The sequence below is a fragment of the Narcine bancroftii genome, chromosome 2, assembly GCF_036971445.1.
Source record: "Narcine bancroftii isolate sNarBan1 chromosome 2, sNarBan1.hap1, whole genome shotgun sequence".
NCBI classification, from domain to species: domain Eukaryota; kingdom Metazoa; phylum Chordata; class Chondrichthyes; order Torpediniformes; family Narcinidae; genus Narcine; species Narcine bancroftii.
In genome coordinates this window covers 32,133,515-32,149,216 of record NC_091470.1, presented here as the reverse complement: position 1 = coordinate 32,149,216, position 15,702 = coordinate 32,133,515, and the positions used below count along the sequence as shown (strand labels likewise).

The 15,702-nt window shown below is 40.3% G+C and overlaps 1 protein-coding gene across 3 annotated transcripts in view; it reads right to left on the bottom strand.

Annotated features, from left to right (window-relative positions):
* Positions 1–15,702, bottom strand: part of ddx24 (DEAD (Asp-Glu-Ala-Asp) box helicase 24) — a 44,928-nt gene that overhangs the window by 7,117 nt on the left and 22,109 nt on the right. For 2 of the 3 annotated variants that reach the window (XM_069916185.1, XM_069916186.1), the window contains exons 3-7: positions 9,456–9,824; positions 8,104–8,257; positions 7,225–7,740; positions 5,627–5,702; positions 3,253–3,441 (exon numbers count right to left, since the gene is read on the bottom strand). In XM_069916185.1, the coding sequence (XP_069772286.1) occupies positions 3,253–3,441; positions 5,627–5,702; positions 7,225–7,740; positions 8,104–8,257; positions 9,456–9,824 (1,304 nt within the window). The remainder of the gene's footprint in view (positions 1–3,252; positions 3,442–5,626; positions 5,703–7,224; positions 7,741–8,103; positions 8,258–9,455; positions 9,825–15,702) is intronic. The other variant, XM_069916187.1, reaches the window with a different exon arrangement.

The window sequence follows — 15,702 nt, the reverse complement described above, 5'->3', positions numbered from 1 at the left end:
ATAAAACAGCATTCTCTGGCCCTCCGTGCAAACCACACTGACATAACACACATATGGACAAACAATGCATATGCAGGATGAGTATACAAATAAATGAATATTGTTTTATGAATGATAGTCTCAATCACATCGTTGCTAGCTTTCAATCTGAATATTCTAATACTCCTCTGGCTGCCAGGCATCATTGGTAGGCTTGCACTCATTCCAAACTCACACCATCCTTTTCACTTGTTACACTCAAGCGCTTTTCCTTACCTTTACTACTATTCCTTTCTTCCCAGTTATCTTTAAACTGCTGTCCTCTTCCAATTTAGGTGCCTTGCATGAAACTGATTTTTTAATCGATGTATTCAAGTTGTTATGGCCTGGTCTTGGTTTTAAGCTTAGGAATTTCCTGCCTACACATGGGTCCACCTCTATTGCTCCTTCGACCAAGCATTTTGGCCGCCTGTCCCCATATTATATTCTGCCATGGTGTTGATTTATTTAGCACAACAGTGAAGATCCCTGGAAGGTTTTTACTAAGGTTTTAAATGAACACATATTGATTACATTTTAGTTAAAATTAATTTTTACTGTTGCTATCAATTAGCTTACAAAATTCACCAGATCATTGGTCTGACATCAATATAATAGTTCTAACTGAAGATCTGTGGTTACAAAGGAGAAACAAGCACAATATTCAATAAATAAAACTGACTAGGGTAGGTCATCATGGTTTGAATGCTATGGAGAGTAATTAAAATAAGATACAGAAGGATACTTGAAATTAGGTACTATGTTTACAATATTTACCACAATTTTACCCAGCTTTTGTTCCCATGTCATTTTTGATGTTACGTGTGTGAAAAGATCCTGCTAGTTGAGGACGTGGGTAGGAGTTACTGAGCTGTCACCATCAGGAGGCTGAAGCACCACAGCTGCTTTGCTACTTCAGCTCCCACACTATCTGACTCACTGTAATCCCCCCAAAATTACAAGTTTTCACTATATCCCAGAAATGATAGGAATTGCTTTTACCTGTTGTCATGCCATAGACTCAAATCATTTAAAGTAAAAACAGATGTGTTGCTGATTCCCTCTAGAACAAATTCTTGTTATTTAACTGTTATGAAAATACATCCTCCAGGCCAGTATAGTCCAGACAAAGTCCAACATGGTAGGCTCGACCAGAGGTTAAGGGGCTTGGGGTCATGGATGTGTTTGGAAACTAGATCCAAAATTGGCTTGGTGACGAGAAGCTGAAGGGGGTGGGAACCAGAGTGCCTACAGAAATAGAAAGGTTGAGCATGGTGGGAATAATTTTCTGAATTGCTTCTATTTCAATGCAAGGAATATTGTAGGAAATGCAGATGAGCTTGGAGCATGAATCAGCACGCGGTTCCAGGGTACCGTTGTTTAAACGTAGGGAGGGATGAAAGGGAGAGGGGTGGCGTGGCTAGTGAGGGAGAATATCACGGCCATGCTAAGATGGATAGGGGGCTAATCTACAGAGATTATATTCTCTAGGTACAACTGAGGAGTAGAAAGGGATGACATTGATGAGATTATTATAGACCACTCAATAGTCAGCAGGACTTGCAGGAGCAAATTTGCAGAGATAACAGATAGCTGTAAGATTGTGATAGTAGGCAATTGTCAACTTTCCACACATTGACTGGGACTCCCATAGTGTAAAAGGGATGGATGGGCTAGTTTGTCAAATATGTTCAGTAACGTTCAGAGGTGCTAAATCTCAGGACAAGTAAAAGAAAACTCCAGAGGGTTGTTAACTCAGCCTGCAACATCACAGGCACCAGACTTCACTCCATCGAGGACATCTACATGGGGCAGTGACTTAAAAATGGTTACAGATACTGAAGTGGAATACAAGGTGGTGTTCCTCCAATATGTCGGTGGCCTCGATTTGGCAGTTCATCAGGCCATGAACAGACGTGCTGGTGTGGCAAGGATGTGCAGAATTAAGATGGGAGGTCCTTGCTGTTGCAGTGGTCAGAGGGAAGGTACTTAATGAAACATCCAGTTCTTTTGATGTGGCTACATCAGAAAGACCGGGTGCACGCTGGGAGATCGTTTTGTTAACCACCTTCGATTGACAATTAAAAAAAAACCTTATTTTTCTCCTCCTTCGGTCATCTACAGACAGATCTGCTGCAACTGGTATGTCTTCAACACCCTCACCCTGCTGCCAGCTACAGCACCAACACTGTATCACTCATGTTTCTCTTGGTCTCTTGCCCATTGTGCTCTCTACCTCCCTCTCTGCCACTTAAAGTGTCAGTAAAAAGGAGCTGATCACTAATTCTAGGATAGAGTGAGGTGATGGAAAGTTACTAGCTCTTCGGAGTAAATATCACCAACAACCTACCTTGGACCTACCACATCAATATGGCTACCAAGAAAATGCACTAACTACCACTTTCTCAAAGCATGAAGAAATATGGCATAGTCTGAGGCCACTTAACAACTTTTACAGATGCACCACAGAAAGTATCCTGTTTGGGTTCATCACAGCTTGGTAGGGGAACTACTCTTTCCAAAAGTCATAAGACACTTCAGAAAAAGTAGTAAAATGGAACTCAGACCAACAAGCAATCCAAACACAGTTCCTTCGACTCTTGACTATACCCTTCTGCTGTCTTGGAAATATGCCAACATTAAAAGGGCCCATCCCACTCTGCTTGTATTGTCCTCTCTTCTTTTGGGCAGAAGATAAATGTACATACTTGAAAACACAAACATCCAGCTTCAAGGACGCCTTCTTTCATGTTTTTAGTAGACTCTTAAATGGATTTCCCACTCGCAAAAGATGCCCTGGCACTCTTTCTCATTATTTCTTTCTATACCCTGCATTGTTTTTATACTTTTTATAACCTGTATCATTTGACTTAAATGTTACGCTATTGCCTATATGGTTCTTTCTTTGTTATTGCACTACCTATTGCTGCATTAGTCAACTCACCTGGCAAACATGCAAATCAAAGCTTATTACAGCACATGTAACAATTCAATTAACATTTATTTTACAAAATACTTTTTTATTCAGGAAGAAATAGCTTGCTCTTGTGGTACAGCTAAGGAACAGAAAATTAAAGAGAGTACTTTAGGTTTTCAAAATGAGATTCAATTCTTACAGGACACCTGTATTGATTTTTTAAGTTAATGCAAAATATTATTCACTATTGCTCTACCATGATTAATTATTTTATGCACTGATTATGGTGCAAACCTGACAAGTGGAGCAGACATTACCTTTATTGCAGACATACATTTAGCTTGCACTGGAAACAGGGGAATATTTTCATCTTTGCCCAAAGCTTTGCATATCTTCTTAAAATGGACCATGTCCCCTGGCCCAACTAACATCAATGCAAGACCAGCTTTTGTGACTCTAGCTGTCCTGCCACTCCTGTGAACATAGATCTCAGTGGTGCGGGGCATCTGTGGGAAAATCCATATTAACAAGGGAATAGATGGTATTACAAGTGGAGGCAAACCGTATTATTGGCAGGTCAGAAAAATAGAGTGTATAAAAATTGGAGTACAAAAGCCAATTAGGATTTTCTACAAATATTTGAAAAGCATTAATCTGAGCATTAGTCCAACATTAAATGTCCCTAGGAATTATTAATTGAAAATAAAGAAATGACCAATGAACCAGATTTCATTGTTAAACAATATTTCTCAACTCATGGTTTGTGGATCAGTGTTGGCTGATGGGTTTGTTATTGACGAGCCACAGCGATGAGGTGAGACAAATATTGCTAATTGCAAGAACATAAAAGGGGGTGATTATTATTTTAAAAAATGAAAAAAAAAAATTGGTCCCTTAGAGAATCAGAGCGGAAAACTGTGTGTGGAGCCTAGAGAAATGGGGGAGATATTGAACAGTTTCTTTTCTTCGGTATTCACCAAGGAGAAGGATATTGGGAGATGTGAGATAAAAAAAAAAGCAAATTGGGTAAATATGGAGAATATAGTGATTACGAAAGATGTAGTGTTAGGGCTTTTGAGGAATATAAAGGTGGATAAGTCTCCGGGACCAGACGGGATCTTCCCCAGGACATTGAGAGAAGTAAAGGAGGAAATAGCAGAGGCTCTGACGGTAATTTTCCAAATGTCATTAGAGATGGGGATAGTGCCGGAGGATTGGCGTATTGCGCATGTGGTTCCGTTATTTAAAAAGGGTTCAAGGAGGAAGCCTGGCAATTATCGGCCTGTAAGTTTGACGTCTGTGGTAAGTAAATTAATGGAGAAAGTTCTTAGAGATAGTACTTATAAATATCTGGATAGACAGGGTCTGATCAGGAGCACTCAACACGGATTTTATGGGCTGAAGGTCCTGTTTGACCAATCTGATTTAATTTTTTGAAGAGGTGACTAGGAATGTGGATGAGGGTAGCGTGGTGGATGTTGTCTATATGGACTTCAGTAAGGCCTTCGATAAGGTACCACATGGAAGGTACCACATGGCAGTCTTTAGATATAAATTTTGAGATAGTCAAATGGATTGAACATTGGCTGAAAAGGAGAGGCCAGAGAGTGGTAGTGGAAAATTGTCTGTCAGATTGGAGGCCGGTGACCATGGGTGTGCCTCAGGGATCTGTATTGGGCCCATTGTTGTTCGTTATATACATTAATGATCTAGATGATGGGGTGGTGAATTGGATTAGTAAATATGCAGATGATACTAAGATAGGTGGAATAGTGGATAATGAAGAAAGTTTTCAAGGATTGCAGAGGGATTTGGCCTGCTTAGAAAAGTGGGCTGAAAAATGGCAGATGGAATTTAATGCTGATAAGTGTGAGGTGCTTCATTTTGGTAAGAAGAATCAGAACAGGACATACGTAGTAAATGGGAGAGCATTGATGAATACAGAAGGATTTAGGAGTAACGGTACATCGTTCCCTGAAGGTAGAAACTCATGTGAATAGGGTAGTGAAGAAGGCTTTTAGTATGCTGGCCTTTATCAATCATTGCATGGAATATAGGAGTTGGGAAGTGATGTTGAGATTGTATAAGGCGTTGGTGCGGCCTAATTTAGAGTTCTGTGTGCAGTTCTGGTCGCCTAATTATAGGAAGGATATAAACAGAGTGGAGAGAGTGCAGAGAAGATTTACCAGAATGTTACCTGGGTTTAAGCATCTAGAGTACAGGGAGAGATTGGGCAGATTAGGTCTTTATTCTTTGGAGCTGTGTGAGGTTGAGAGGGGATTTGATAGAGGTATTTAAGATTATGGAAGGGATAGACAGAGTGGATGTGGATAGACTATTTCCATTAAGAGTAGGAGAGATTGAAACAAGAGGACATGAGTTAAGAGGCAGAGGTTTAGAGGTAACATGAGGGGGAGCTTCTTTACTCAGAGAGTGGTAGCAGTGTGGAATGAGCTTCCGGGAGAAATAGTGGCGGCAGAGTCAATTTTATTATTTAAGAAAAAGCTGGACAGGTATATGGATGAGAAGAAGGTGGAGGGTTATGGTCATTGTGCAGGTAGGTGGGACTAGAGAGGAGTGTTTGGTTCGGTGCGGACTAGAAGGGCCTAATGGCCTGTTTCTGTCCTGTAATTGTTATGTTAAAACTAAAAAAATGTTCCCACCAAAAATATTTGTGATTTTCAGCCATACCTGGTAATGAATAACATGCTCTACATTTGGAATATCCAGACCTCGAGCTGCAACGTCAGTGGTCAATAAAACACAGCTGAAATATAATGAGTTAGATATACTTTAAAATGTATAAAAGAGTATAACCAAATTTTCCAAAACACATTCACAAAAAGAATATCTAAATGGTGCTTCCTATTCAACTCTTTGTCACTGACATAATACTTGATTTTTTGTAATTAAACATCTAATTGAAGCCCTAATGGAAAGCCTGAAGCTTATTATTTAAAAATAATAATGAGGGCTTGTGTCCTGCTTTATGAAGTTTATTTTGCTTTTTCTACCCTGCATTTATTCAAACCGATCCTATTTCATGAATACAGTCCAGTACAATTCCAGCGGGGCATTACCTTAATTCTATTATCCAACTCTAAATGCAGTTCTCGAGCAGAATAATTCGAGCAAATGTATCCACAGACCTTCTTTAAGCAATTAACAGTGTAATGCTGAAGAACTCAGGAAGCTGGAGCAGAGAGAGGCCACCTGGGCTCTAAACCTACCATTCATGAGGATTCTAGCTGATCTACATTTGCTTCAACTCTTCTTCATTGCCAATTCTATTTAATTCTCAATTCCCTAATCTTTCAAAAATTTACCTATTTATACCCCAAATACTTCTAATGATCTATCCAGCAAAACCTTCTGAAAGAATTTCAGAGATTCACCACTCTTCATGAATATAAATCCTTATAACTATGTCTTCCCATTCAAGACTCTCCCACTATTAAAAACCATCTCAACATCTCGTGCCTTCTTAGAATCCTGTATGACTTAATAAGGTTACCCCTTATTCTTCCAGACTTGAAAGAATACAACCCCAACCTGTTTAGCCTCTCTTGGAAAAGCAATCCTTTCATCTCAGGAATTAGCCAGATGAATCTCTTTTGGACTGCCTTCAGTGCTAGTGTATCTTTTTAAAAGGACCAAACATTGTGCAAACTTTAGCCTCAACATCTACAAAGCCTCCCTATTTCTAAACCACAACTCTTTTAGCCTTGTTGCACCTGCCTGCCAACATATTTCAATTCATGCACTACCACACATATCCCCATGCATGTCACTCATTTACAGTCTATTCAGAGAATTCAAGTTTTGATCCCTCCTGCCAAAGAGCATGACCTCACACAGTAAATTCCACTCCAACTACGTATATCCTACTGCAGGTCACAATATACTCATCGCAAGCCCTTCCGCCTATCAGCACATCCTCTCTCAGGACACATGCTGAAAATATGAACCCAGCTCCAGCTAAATTTAAGAGCTTAAAAGGTTGAAATATACGGGCTCCCCAGATAACGAATGACCCGATAGAATCATGCAGATTCTCCCAAACTGGTAATCACAGTATTCATTAATGATTTGGATGCACTATATATTTCACTAGTTTAATTAGGTGAAGATGGAATTATCTGAAATATATGTGGAGTGATAGGTTAAGGTCACTATTAGAAAACAGGCATTTCTGACTTGGAGAAATCAGCTTATAGACAGTTCTCAGGAATGGAATCTTTATGTAACTCATGGACTGTCCTGCATTTACAATATTGTTGGAAACTTACCTTTCTCTTGCAGCAAATCTTTCTAAATTTTTCAACCTCTGTTTCTGGTGCATGTTTGCATGTAGTGGCAGAGGACAACATTCCAAAATAGTGAGCATTGTATTTAGACGCTTGATACAGTCTATACTATTTGCAAAGACCATGGTTCTGCCTGGATATTGAAGTAGGAAGTAATACAGGCAAATGTCTTTTTCCTCGACCTCACAATGGATTCTGGTTTCAGTGAGGGTCTCAACTGTGCCCTCTTTCCTGGATAAATCAATAACTTTTGGTTTCCCTTCGATGCCTATTTTTTGCATTAGTGCTTCTAACTTTGTTTCAGTATTCATATGTTTGATATGCTTCTTTCCCAACATTCTTGCAGGAACTTGATGAACCATAGTTAAGGTGGCAGAAAATACAAAAAATCTTCTTTTTGGATGGTATTCTTTGTCATGTAGCAGCTCCAGAAGTTGCGATAGTTCTGCAAAATGCCCTTTTTCCACCATGCGATCTGCTTCATCTATCACCAAGCACCTTGGTCAAATGGACAACAGTTGAAATTATTCATTTTCGTCATTAATCTTATCATTGTTTTTACCATTTCCTGTGAATTTTTACATCCAAAGTGGCACCCGAGTGGAGTGACTATTTTTGCAATGCCTGTACTGCATTTCAAAAAACCTAAGATTTTCACTGGGTCTCAGTGCACGCGCCAATAAACAATACTCTATTTTATTTGTAGGATGTGTCTGAAAATTAGATGCATTGTTAAAGCAGTCAACTGGTTGTAAAAACTTAAAGATATTCTAAAGTTATGAAAAACTAAAACGGTATCAATTACGGTATAAATCAGTTAAAAATTACCAGTTCAACACATTCAGAATGATTATGGCTCACCTGAGCTGTTTTAAATGACAGAGATGGGGATGTCTTTCTTTTATTAATTCCCACAGTCTCCCTGGTGTTGCAATCACGATTTCTGGCCTACAATTCAAAATCCTTTCCTGTTTCTGGGTAGCCATTCCTCCAACTATTGCTGCAGTTTTTATCCCTATGAAAGTAAAGATTCAGGATTTACGAATTCATTAGTAAGGAAGAAACATATTGAACATTAAATTAAAACAGGTACAACAACCAAATAGTGAGACACGTTGCTTATGAACCACTGTTGCAAAGGGACGCAGTATAAAAAGTCATGTTACAAATACGTAGGGGTTTTGGGACAGCTTCTGGAATCGTATATATAGTATTGATCTTTTACTACAGAAATACATTTCCCCCAGAGGGTGTGCAATAACAGTTCAGTAGACTGATTTCTGGACAGAGAGGTCCTATAGACTATAAGTTAGTAAAATGAAAGGTGGGATAGGCCACTTCTTCGCCCTGATGAATCTAGAATAAAAGGTAACAGCCTCAGAATTAGAGGACCTACTATTTTATAGTGAAAATAATTTTTACTCCTATGGTTTTATTCAGACAGAAATTAACAATAATATTATCTTACATAGGATTGTGAATCTTTGGAATGATCTTCAAAGGGCACAAGCATTAAAGTCTTTGAATTTTTTTTAAGGCAGAGGATTCTTGACAAGGGGATAAAAAGTTACTGGAATAGGTGAGAACGTGGACTTAAGGATACAATCAGATCATCCATGATCGTACTGTCATTCTAATTCAAGTGTCTGAAAAAGCGTTATATAAAAAGTATACATATTCACGAGCATGAAAAACTGTTATCTCCATCTCATGGGTTTCTCCAAATTCAAGACCGTCCCTTCTGCCAGATTTCACAAATTTCAATTAAAGACTTTTTAAAAAATGAGCTGCAATGCTGAGATTTTGACATGAGCATGCAAAGGGCATTTTATTTTTTTTTATACATCATTAGTTAAAACCCTACGGCTTTTTGTGGGATAGCGTTGAGTAGTTTCTTCGCATTTGCATGCCATCAAAATATATACAGCAAGGAAACGGTAAAGAAATGTAATTCTTTCATTTGCATACAAGTAAAACGGTCCATTTAAAAATGGGACATTCTTTGGATTCTGGTCCCTGACAATAATTTTTAAAAAATCATTCAAAAGGATTACTTTCTAAATGCAAATATGAACTGTGGAAAGAGCAAGAATAAATGTAAATCAAGGCCATCATCGGAACTTACTGCAAAGTAAGTAAAATTTTTTTTTCTCTCTGACTTCATTTCAAAAATGATCCAAAGTAACATAATGTTGCAAATCACTGTTACTCACCTGTGAATTTGGTGACTGCATCAATGTGGTGCTTTACCTGGACAGCTAATTCTCTTGTTGGGGTCAGAACCAGGCCCAAGAGTGGATTTTCAACATCAAAATCCTCACCAATCTCAAAATCAAAATTTGCATTGTTGATCACTTTTACACAACCCAAGTTCTGATTCTCTTCATTGTCATTTCCTTCCATCTCTTCATATTCCTCAAGGTCTTCACTGTCAACTTTCATGAATGGTTCATGATCTTCAAGAGAATCCTGGTTCTCTAGCTGTTCTTCCTCATTTTCCTTCAATGTGGCATGGTTAGCTTGCCTCCACTCTAATATCAGGTGAATCATGGGAATAGCAAATGCTAGCGTTTTACCACTGCCTTCAAATTAAAGAGAAAATGCAAGTCACTGGAGTCATTTAATTTGACTTGAAAGGCCACATCAAAAATAAAAAAATTCAAGTATTCTGCATTATAATTAAAATCCAAAAGGTCAAATACTTTCTTTATGTTTAATGCATGACAGCACTGCAAAGCTTTGTTTTAAAATTCTTTGCATCATGGTTAAAATGCTGAGGTGAAAAAATAAAAACTAAAAATCCTAGAAAAACAGAAGTTAGGCAGTATCTGTAGAAAGCGAGACAGAAAACAGTTTCAGGTCCGGTACTCTTCAGCTTGTACAAATGGAATTGGTGTAATTAAAAAATCTCAGAATCAGAATTTATTGGTATGAACAAGTCAGTGTTTTGGGGCTCATTCCTATTCTGGTAAATACTTGATTTAGAATCTTGACCACAAAGAAGTGTCTATTTTACTTCAAGGTTGATAATGTCATTGCAGAGACACAGTCTTGACCAACTTTGGGGAAAAAAAAATCACAAGCGATTCAGAACCACACGAAATATAAAGTACCTAAAGTTTAGTTTATCCATTGCAGAAGATCACATTTTGAGTACTGAATGCAGTACATTACATTAGGAGGTGTACAAGAGAACCACAGCTTCACTTGAGGGTGAATGGAGAAGGTGTGATTAGCACTGCAGGTTTTTTTTAAACATTTTAACACAATTAGTTAATCAAACAAATTTAAAACATTAAACGCAAGACAACTATACATCTATATTAAAATGTTGCCATCCCTGTCAAGGATGGAGTGTACACCCCATGATGCCCAGTGCTTCTGAAACCCCCTCCTTGGTTCCTGTTCTAAGGGTACTGGGGCGCACTCATCCCCCCAGAAGATGGCCAGCGCGACATTTAGGGAGGAACCGCTCGCTTCCAGGACCCATGGACGGAGATTTTTCCAAGCCCAGGAGTAAGGTGACAAGGACATCCCTCTCCCTCCCCATCCCCTCCTCAAAGGGTGGCCAAAGGTAGAGGGTAGGGCTGAAATTTAACCAGAATGCAAGGAGCAGTCTTGAAAAAGGCAGGGGGGCTGCAAGCTCACACACACCATGTACATGTGGTACACAGTCTCTGGCCTACAGAAGTGGCTCACAGCTGGGAGATCCATATACTGGCTTAGAAGCTTGTCATAGGTCACACTGCAGATTGTTAGTGACACTGACGAAGAAGCCCGTTTACAGCATAGAAGATAAAAGCCAGGACATCATGTGACAATGCTATAAAACTGCATTCCCCACACCTGGAGTATTGTAGTCTGTTCAGGTTAACACACAGGAAGGATGTGATCATGCTGGAGGTGGTGCAAAGGAAATTCAACAGAACGACGGTTGGATTAAAGCATTTCAATGCTAAGAAGACTAGATTGACTGGATCCAATTTCATTGAAGCAGAGGAGATTGGAGTGGTAACCTTAGAGGTCCTGTAGAAGGATTTCTAAGAGGCATAGGGAAATTTTTCATACAGGTGGTTGTAGTCTGCAATATGCCTCATGAGGGATGATGAGGGTCGGATACTCTCTAGACAATCAAGAAGCATCTGGATAAGTATTTGGAATCAATGAGAAATGGAAGGCTATGAACCAAATACCAATAAATGGAATTATTGTTGATAGGTACAATGGGTGACAATGACAGGGAGAACCAAAGGGTCTGTTTTTTTCTCAAACAAGCTACCGGATGAACTCAACAGCTCCAGTAGCATCTGTGGAAGCAAAGAGATAATCAACATTGTGTCAAGACCCCACATCAGGGCTGACAAGAGTGAAGAGGAGATATAAATAAGTCAGAGGGAGAGGTGAGGCAGGAGCTGACGAGCAATAGGTGGAAGTAGCCCTTCAGCAGGATCCCACCCAAGAACATCAAGCCACCGTCACCAGTACTATTTCTAACCCCATCAATGGCCTCCAACCTCATTGTCATTCCCGTCCCTGTACTGCCTCCTACCCAAGATACACAAACCCAATTATCCAGGTAGAACCAATGTTTCCAGATACTCCTGTACCACTGCACTAGTACCATTTTAACTCAACTTCACCGCCCAATCCCTCCCCATCTACATCCATGATACCTCACATGCCCCATCTCTTCAATGACTGTGTGATTTTCACTATGGATGTCTAATCTCTTTACACCTCCATTGCCCATATGGAAGGTTTCAAAGAAGTTTGTTTCTTAATTAGAAACACTACCAGTCCCCCTCCACCACCACCCTCATCCGCCTAGTAGAATTTGATCTTACCCTTAATAACTTCTCTTTTCAATCATCCCACTTTCTCCAAATCAAAGGAGTAGCCATGGGGTATCTGCATGGTCCCCAGCTACAGTTGCCCGTTTGTGGGCTTTTAGAGCAATCCATGATGCAAGCCTACATGGGCAAGGCCCCTCAATTCTTCCTCTGCTACACTGACGACTACTTCGGTATAGCCTCATGCACCCATGATGACCTCAACAACTTTATTCAAGTTGCTGCTAACTTTCACCCCAAGCTCAAATTCACCTGGTCCATCTCTCCCTTTCTTGATTTTGCTGTCTCCACCTCGGAACACAAGCTTTCTTCAGACATCTGTTACAAACCCACTAATCTCCACAACTACCTCGACCACACCTTTCATTCAGTCACTTGTAAAGATTCTATTCCTTTCCTTCAATTCCTCTGTATTGTACCTGTTCCCAAGATGAGGTCTTCCAGTCCAGATCATCCGAAATGTCCTTCTTCTCCTTAAAAATGGCTTCCCCTCCACCACCATTAATTAGCCCCAGACGCTATAAAACAGGATTCTTCTTGTCCTCACCTACCACCCCAGCCTCTGCATCCAACATATTATCCTCCGTAATTTCCATCACTACAACATGATCTCATCATCAGACACATTTTCCCCCTTCGTTTCCCTCACCATCTTCTGTAGGGACTGCTCCCTCCTTGATTCCATTGTAACACATCCTTTCCCATTAACCACCTCTAGGCACCTTTCCTGCAGCTACAGGAAGAGTCACACTAGCGCTACATCTCATCCCTCGAAATTCAGGGCTCGAAATAGTCCTTCCAAGTAAAACAACACGTGTACTCATGGGAGGTCATCTACTGCATCTGGTGCTCCCATTGTGGAGTTCTCGGAAACTGGATGCAGACTGGGAGATCACTTCGCTGAGCACCTTTGCTCTGCCAACATCATTGACAGGATCTCCCAGTGACTAACCATTTCAATTCTGCACCCTACTCCCATGCTGGCATGTTTTTATTTTTTTAATTTAAATTTAGACATACAGCTCCGTAACAGGCCATTTTGGCCCACGACTAATTTATATGACTAATTTAACCCACATCCCAGCACTTTTCGAAAAATGGGAGGAAACCAGAGCCCCCGAGGAAAATCCACGCAGACGTGGGTAGATTAACTCCTTATAGACACCTCAGGATTTGAACTCTGGTCAAAATTGCTGGCGCTGTAAAGGTATTGCGCTAACTGCCACACGAATCATGCCACCCCTTGTTTGGCCATGACCTCATGTAACTGTTAAACCAAAACCACGAGTAAATTGGAGGAGCCACACCTAATTTTCAATCTGGAAAGAGAAGGAATCAGAAGGAAGGGGAAGAGGGAGAATAGTTAGTGCTCTAACAGTAACCAGGGAAGTCCATTTTAATAACATCCAATTGGAGAGTTCCTCTAATTTACAGGTAGCCTGATTTGGCAGTGCATGGGGCCATGGATAGATAGGAGTTCACAAGCGGGTTGCATATTTGAAATGGTTGCCCACTGGGAGATCACTGTCATTGATGTGGGCAGAGCAATGGTGTTTTGTGAAGTGATCTCCCAGTCTACATCCAGTCTCTCCGATGTAGAGAAAGCCACAATGGGAGCTTGGATGCAGAAAATGACTCCCACAGATTCACGTGAAGTGCTGCTTCACTTGGAAGGACTGTTTGCGGCCCCGGAAGTATGGGCACAAGTATGGCACCTCCTGCAGCTGCAGGGGAAAGTGCCAAGGGGGCAATTAATGGGAAGGGATGAGTGGACGAGGGAGTCACGGAAGGAGCGGTCCCTACGGAAGGCAAAGAGAGGAGGATGTGTCTTATGGGGGAACCACGATGTAGTCGATGAACAATGCGGAGAATAATGTTGGGTGTAGCGGCTGCACCATTTCATCAGATGCAAGGATCGAAAATGAGATAGACAACAGACTCGCCAAGGCAAATAGCGCCTTTGGAAGACTACACAAAAGAGTCTGGAAAAACAACCAACTGAAAAACCTCACAAAGATAAGCGTATACAGAGCCGTTGTCATACCCACACTCCTGTTCGGCTCCGAATCATGGGTCCTCTACCGGCACCACCTACGGCTCCTAGAACGCTTCCACCAGCGTTGTCTCCGCTCCATCCTCAACATCCATTGGAGCGCTCACACCCCTAACGTCGAGGTACTCGAGATGGCAGAGGTCGACAGCATCGAGTCCACGCTGCTGAAGATCCAGCTGCGCTGGATGGGTCACGTCTCCAGAATGGAGGACCATCGCCTTCCCAAGATCGTATTATATGGCGAGCTCTCCACTGGCCACCGTGACAGAGGTGCACCAAAGAAAAGGTACAAGGACTGCCTAAAGAAATCTCTTGGTGCCTGCCACATTGACCACCGCCAGTGGGCTGATAACGCCTCAAACCGTGCATCTTGGCGCCTCACAGTTTGGCGGGCAGCAGCCTCCTTTGAAGAAGACCGCAGAGCCCACCTCACTGACAAAAGGCAAAGGAGGAAAAACCCAACACCCAACCCCAACCAACCAATTTTCCCTTGCAACCGCTGCAATCGTGTCTGCCTGTCCCGCATCGGACTGGTCAGCCACAAACGAGCCTGCAGCTGACGTGGACTTTTTTACCCCCTCCATAAATCTTCGTCCGCGAAGCCAAGCCAAAGAAAAAAGAGGCTGGTGGGGTAGTACAGGAGGACAAGGGGAACCCTGTTCCCTTTTTGGAATATTTTATTTAAATCAACGTATATAACAGTTAATATCAACTCACAATTTATGTTGATAAAGAAAAAAGGGAAAAAAACTAATAAACTACTAAAAAAATTATAAAGCTACTAAAAAAAACCTACAAAAACTAAAAACTAAACTATCCCCCCAACCCTTACTAACCCCAATAACGAACCTAAATCTAAAATATATAACTATATGTTAATTTGGATTGCTTCAGATGATGCAAGGATCTTAAAAAGAACATTTTTCCAATGACTATTACTTATTTAGGGGAAACTTCACTGGTTTGGAAAATTCAAAACAGGAGGAAAAAAATTATAATTTTAATTTCATTATTCTGAAGTACAGGCTCCAAACTTGTAAAAATACAGAATATTTACCCCTTAAATTATACTTAATTTCTTCTAAAGGAATACAACTCTGGATACCATCTTCCTAGAGTTAATTTCTGATTTCCAATGAACACCTATACATTTCCTTGCTACTACCAAAACTAATTTAACAAATTTCAATTGAAAATCTAATCGATAATTTAGAAGTTATAATCTCAAAATTTCCCAACAATAATAATTCAGGATTTAATGGAAAAGCAACACTGCTAGTTCATTGTTAAAACTTACTAACATAAATTCAAAATGGTTTAACCTTTGAACAAGACCATGTAGCATGAACAACTTCTTTTCCACATTTAAAACATTGGTCCGATACATCTTAGCTCCATCTATTCAACTTTTGAGGTGTAATATACAATTGATGTAAAAAAAATAGTAATGGAGTAATCTATACTTTACATTAATAGTATTAGACATAACTTCTTTACATAAATCTTGCCAAACCTTGTTAAATCTTGTTCCCATCATTCCTTTGAATTAAACAAATG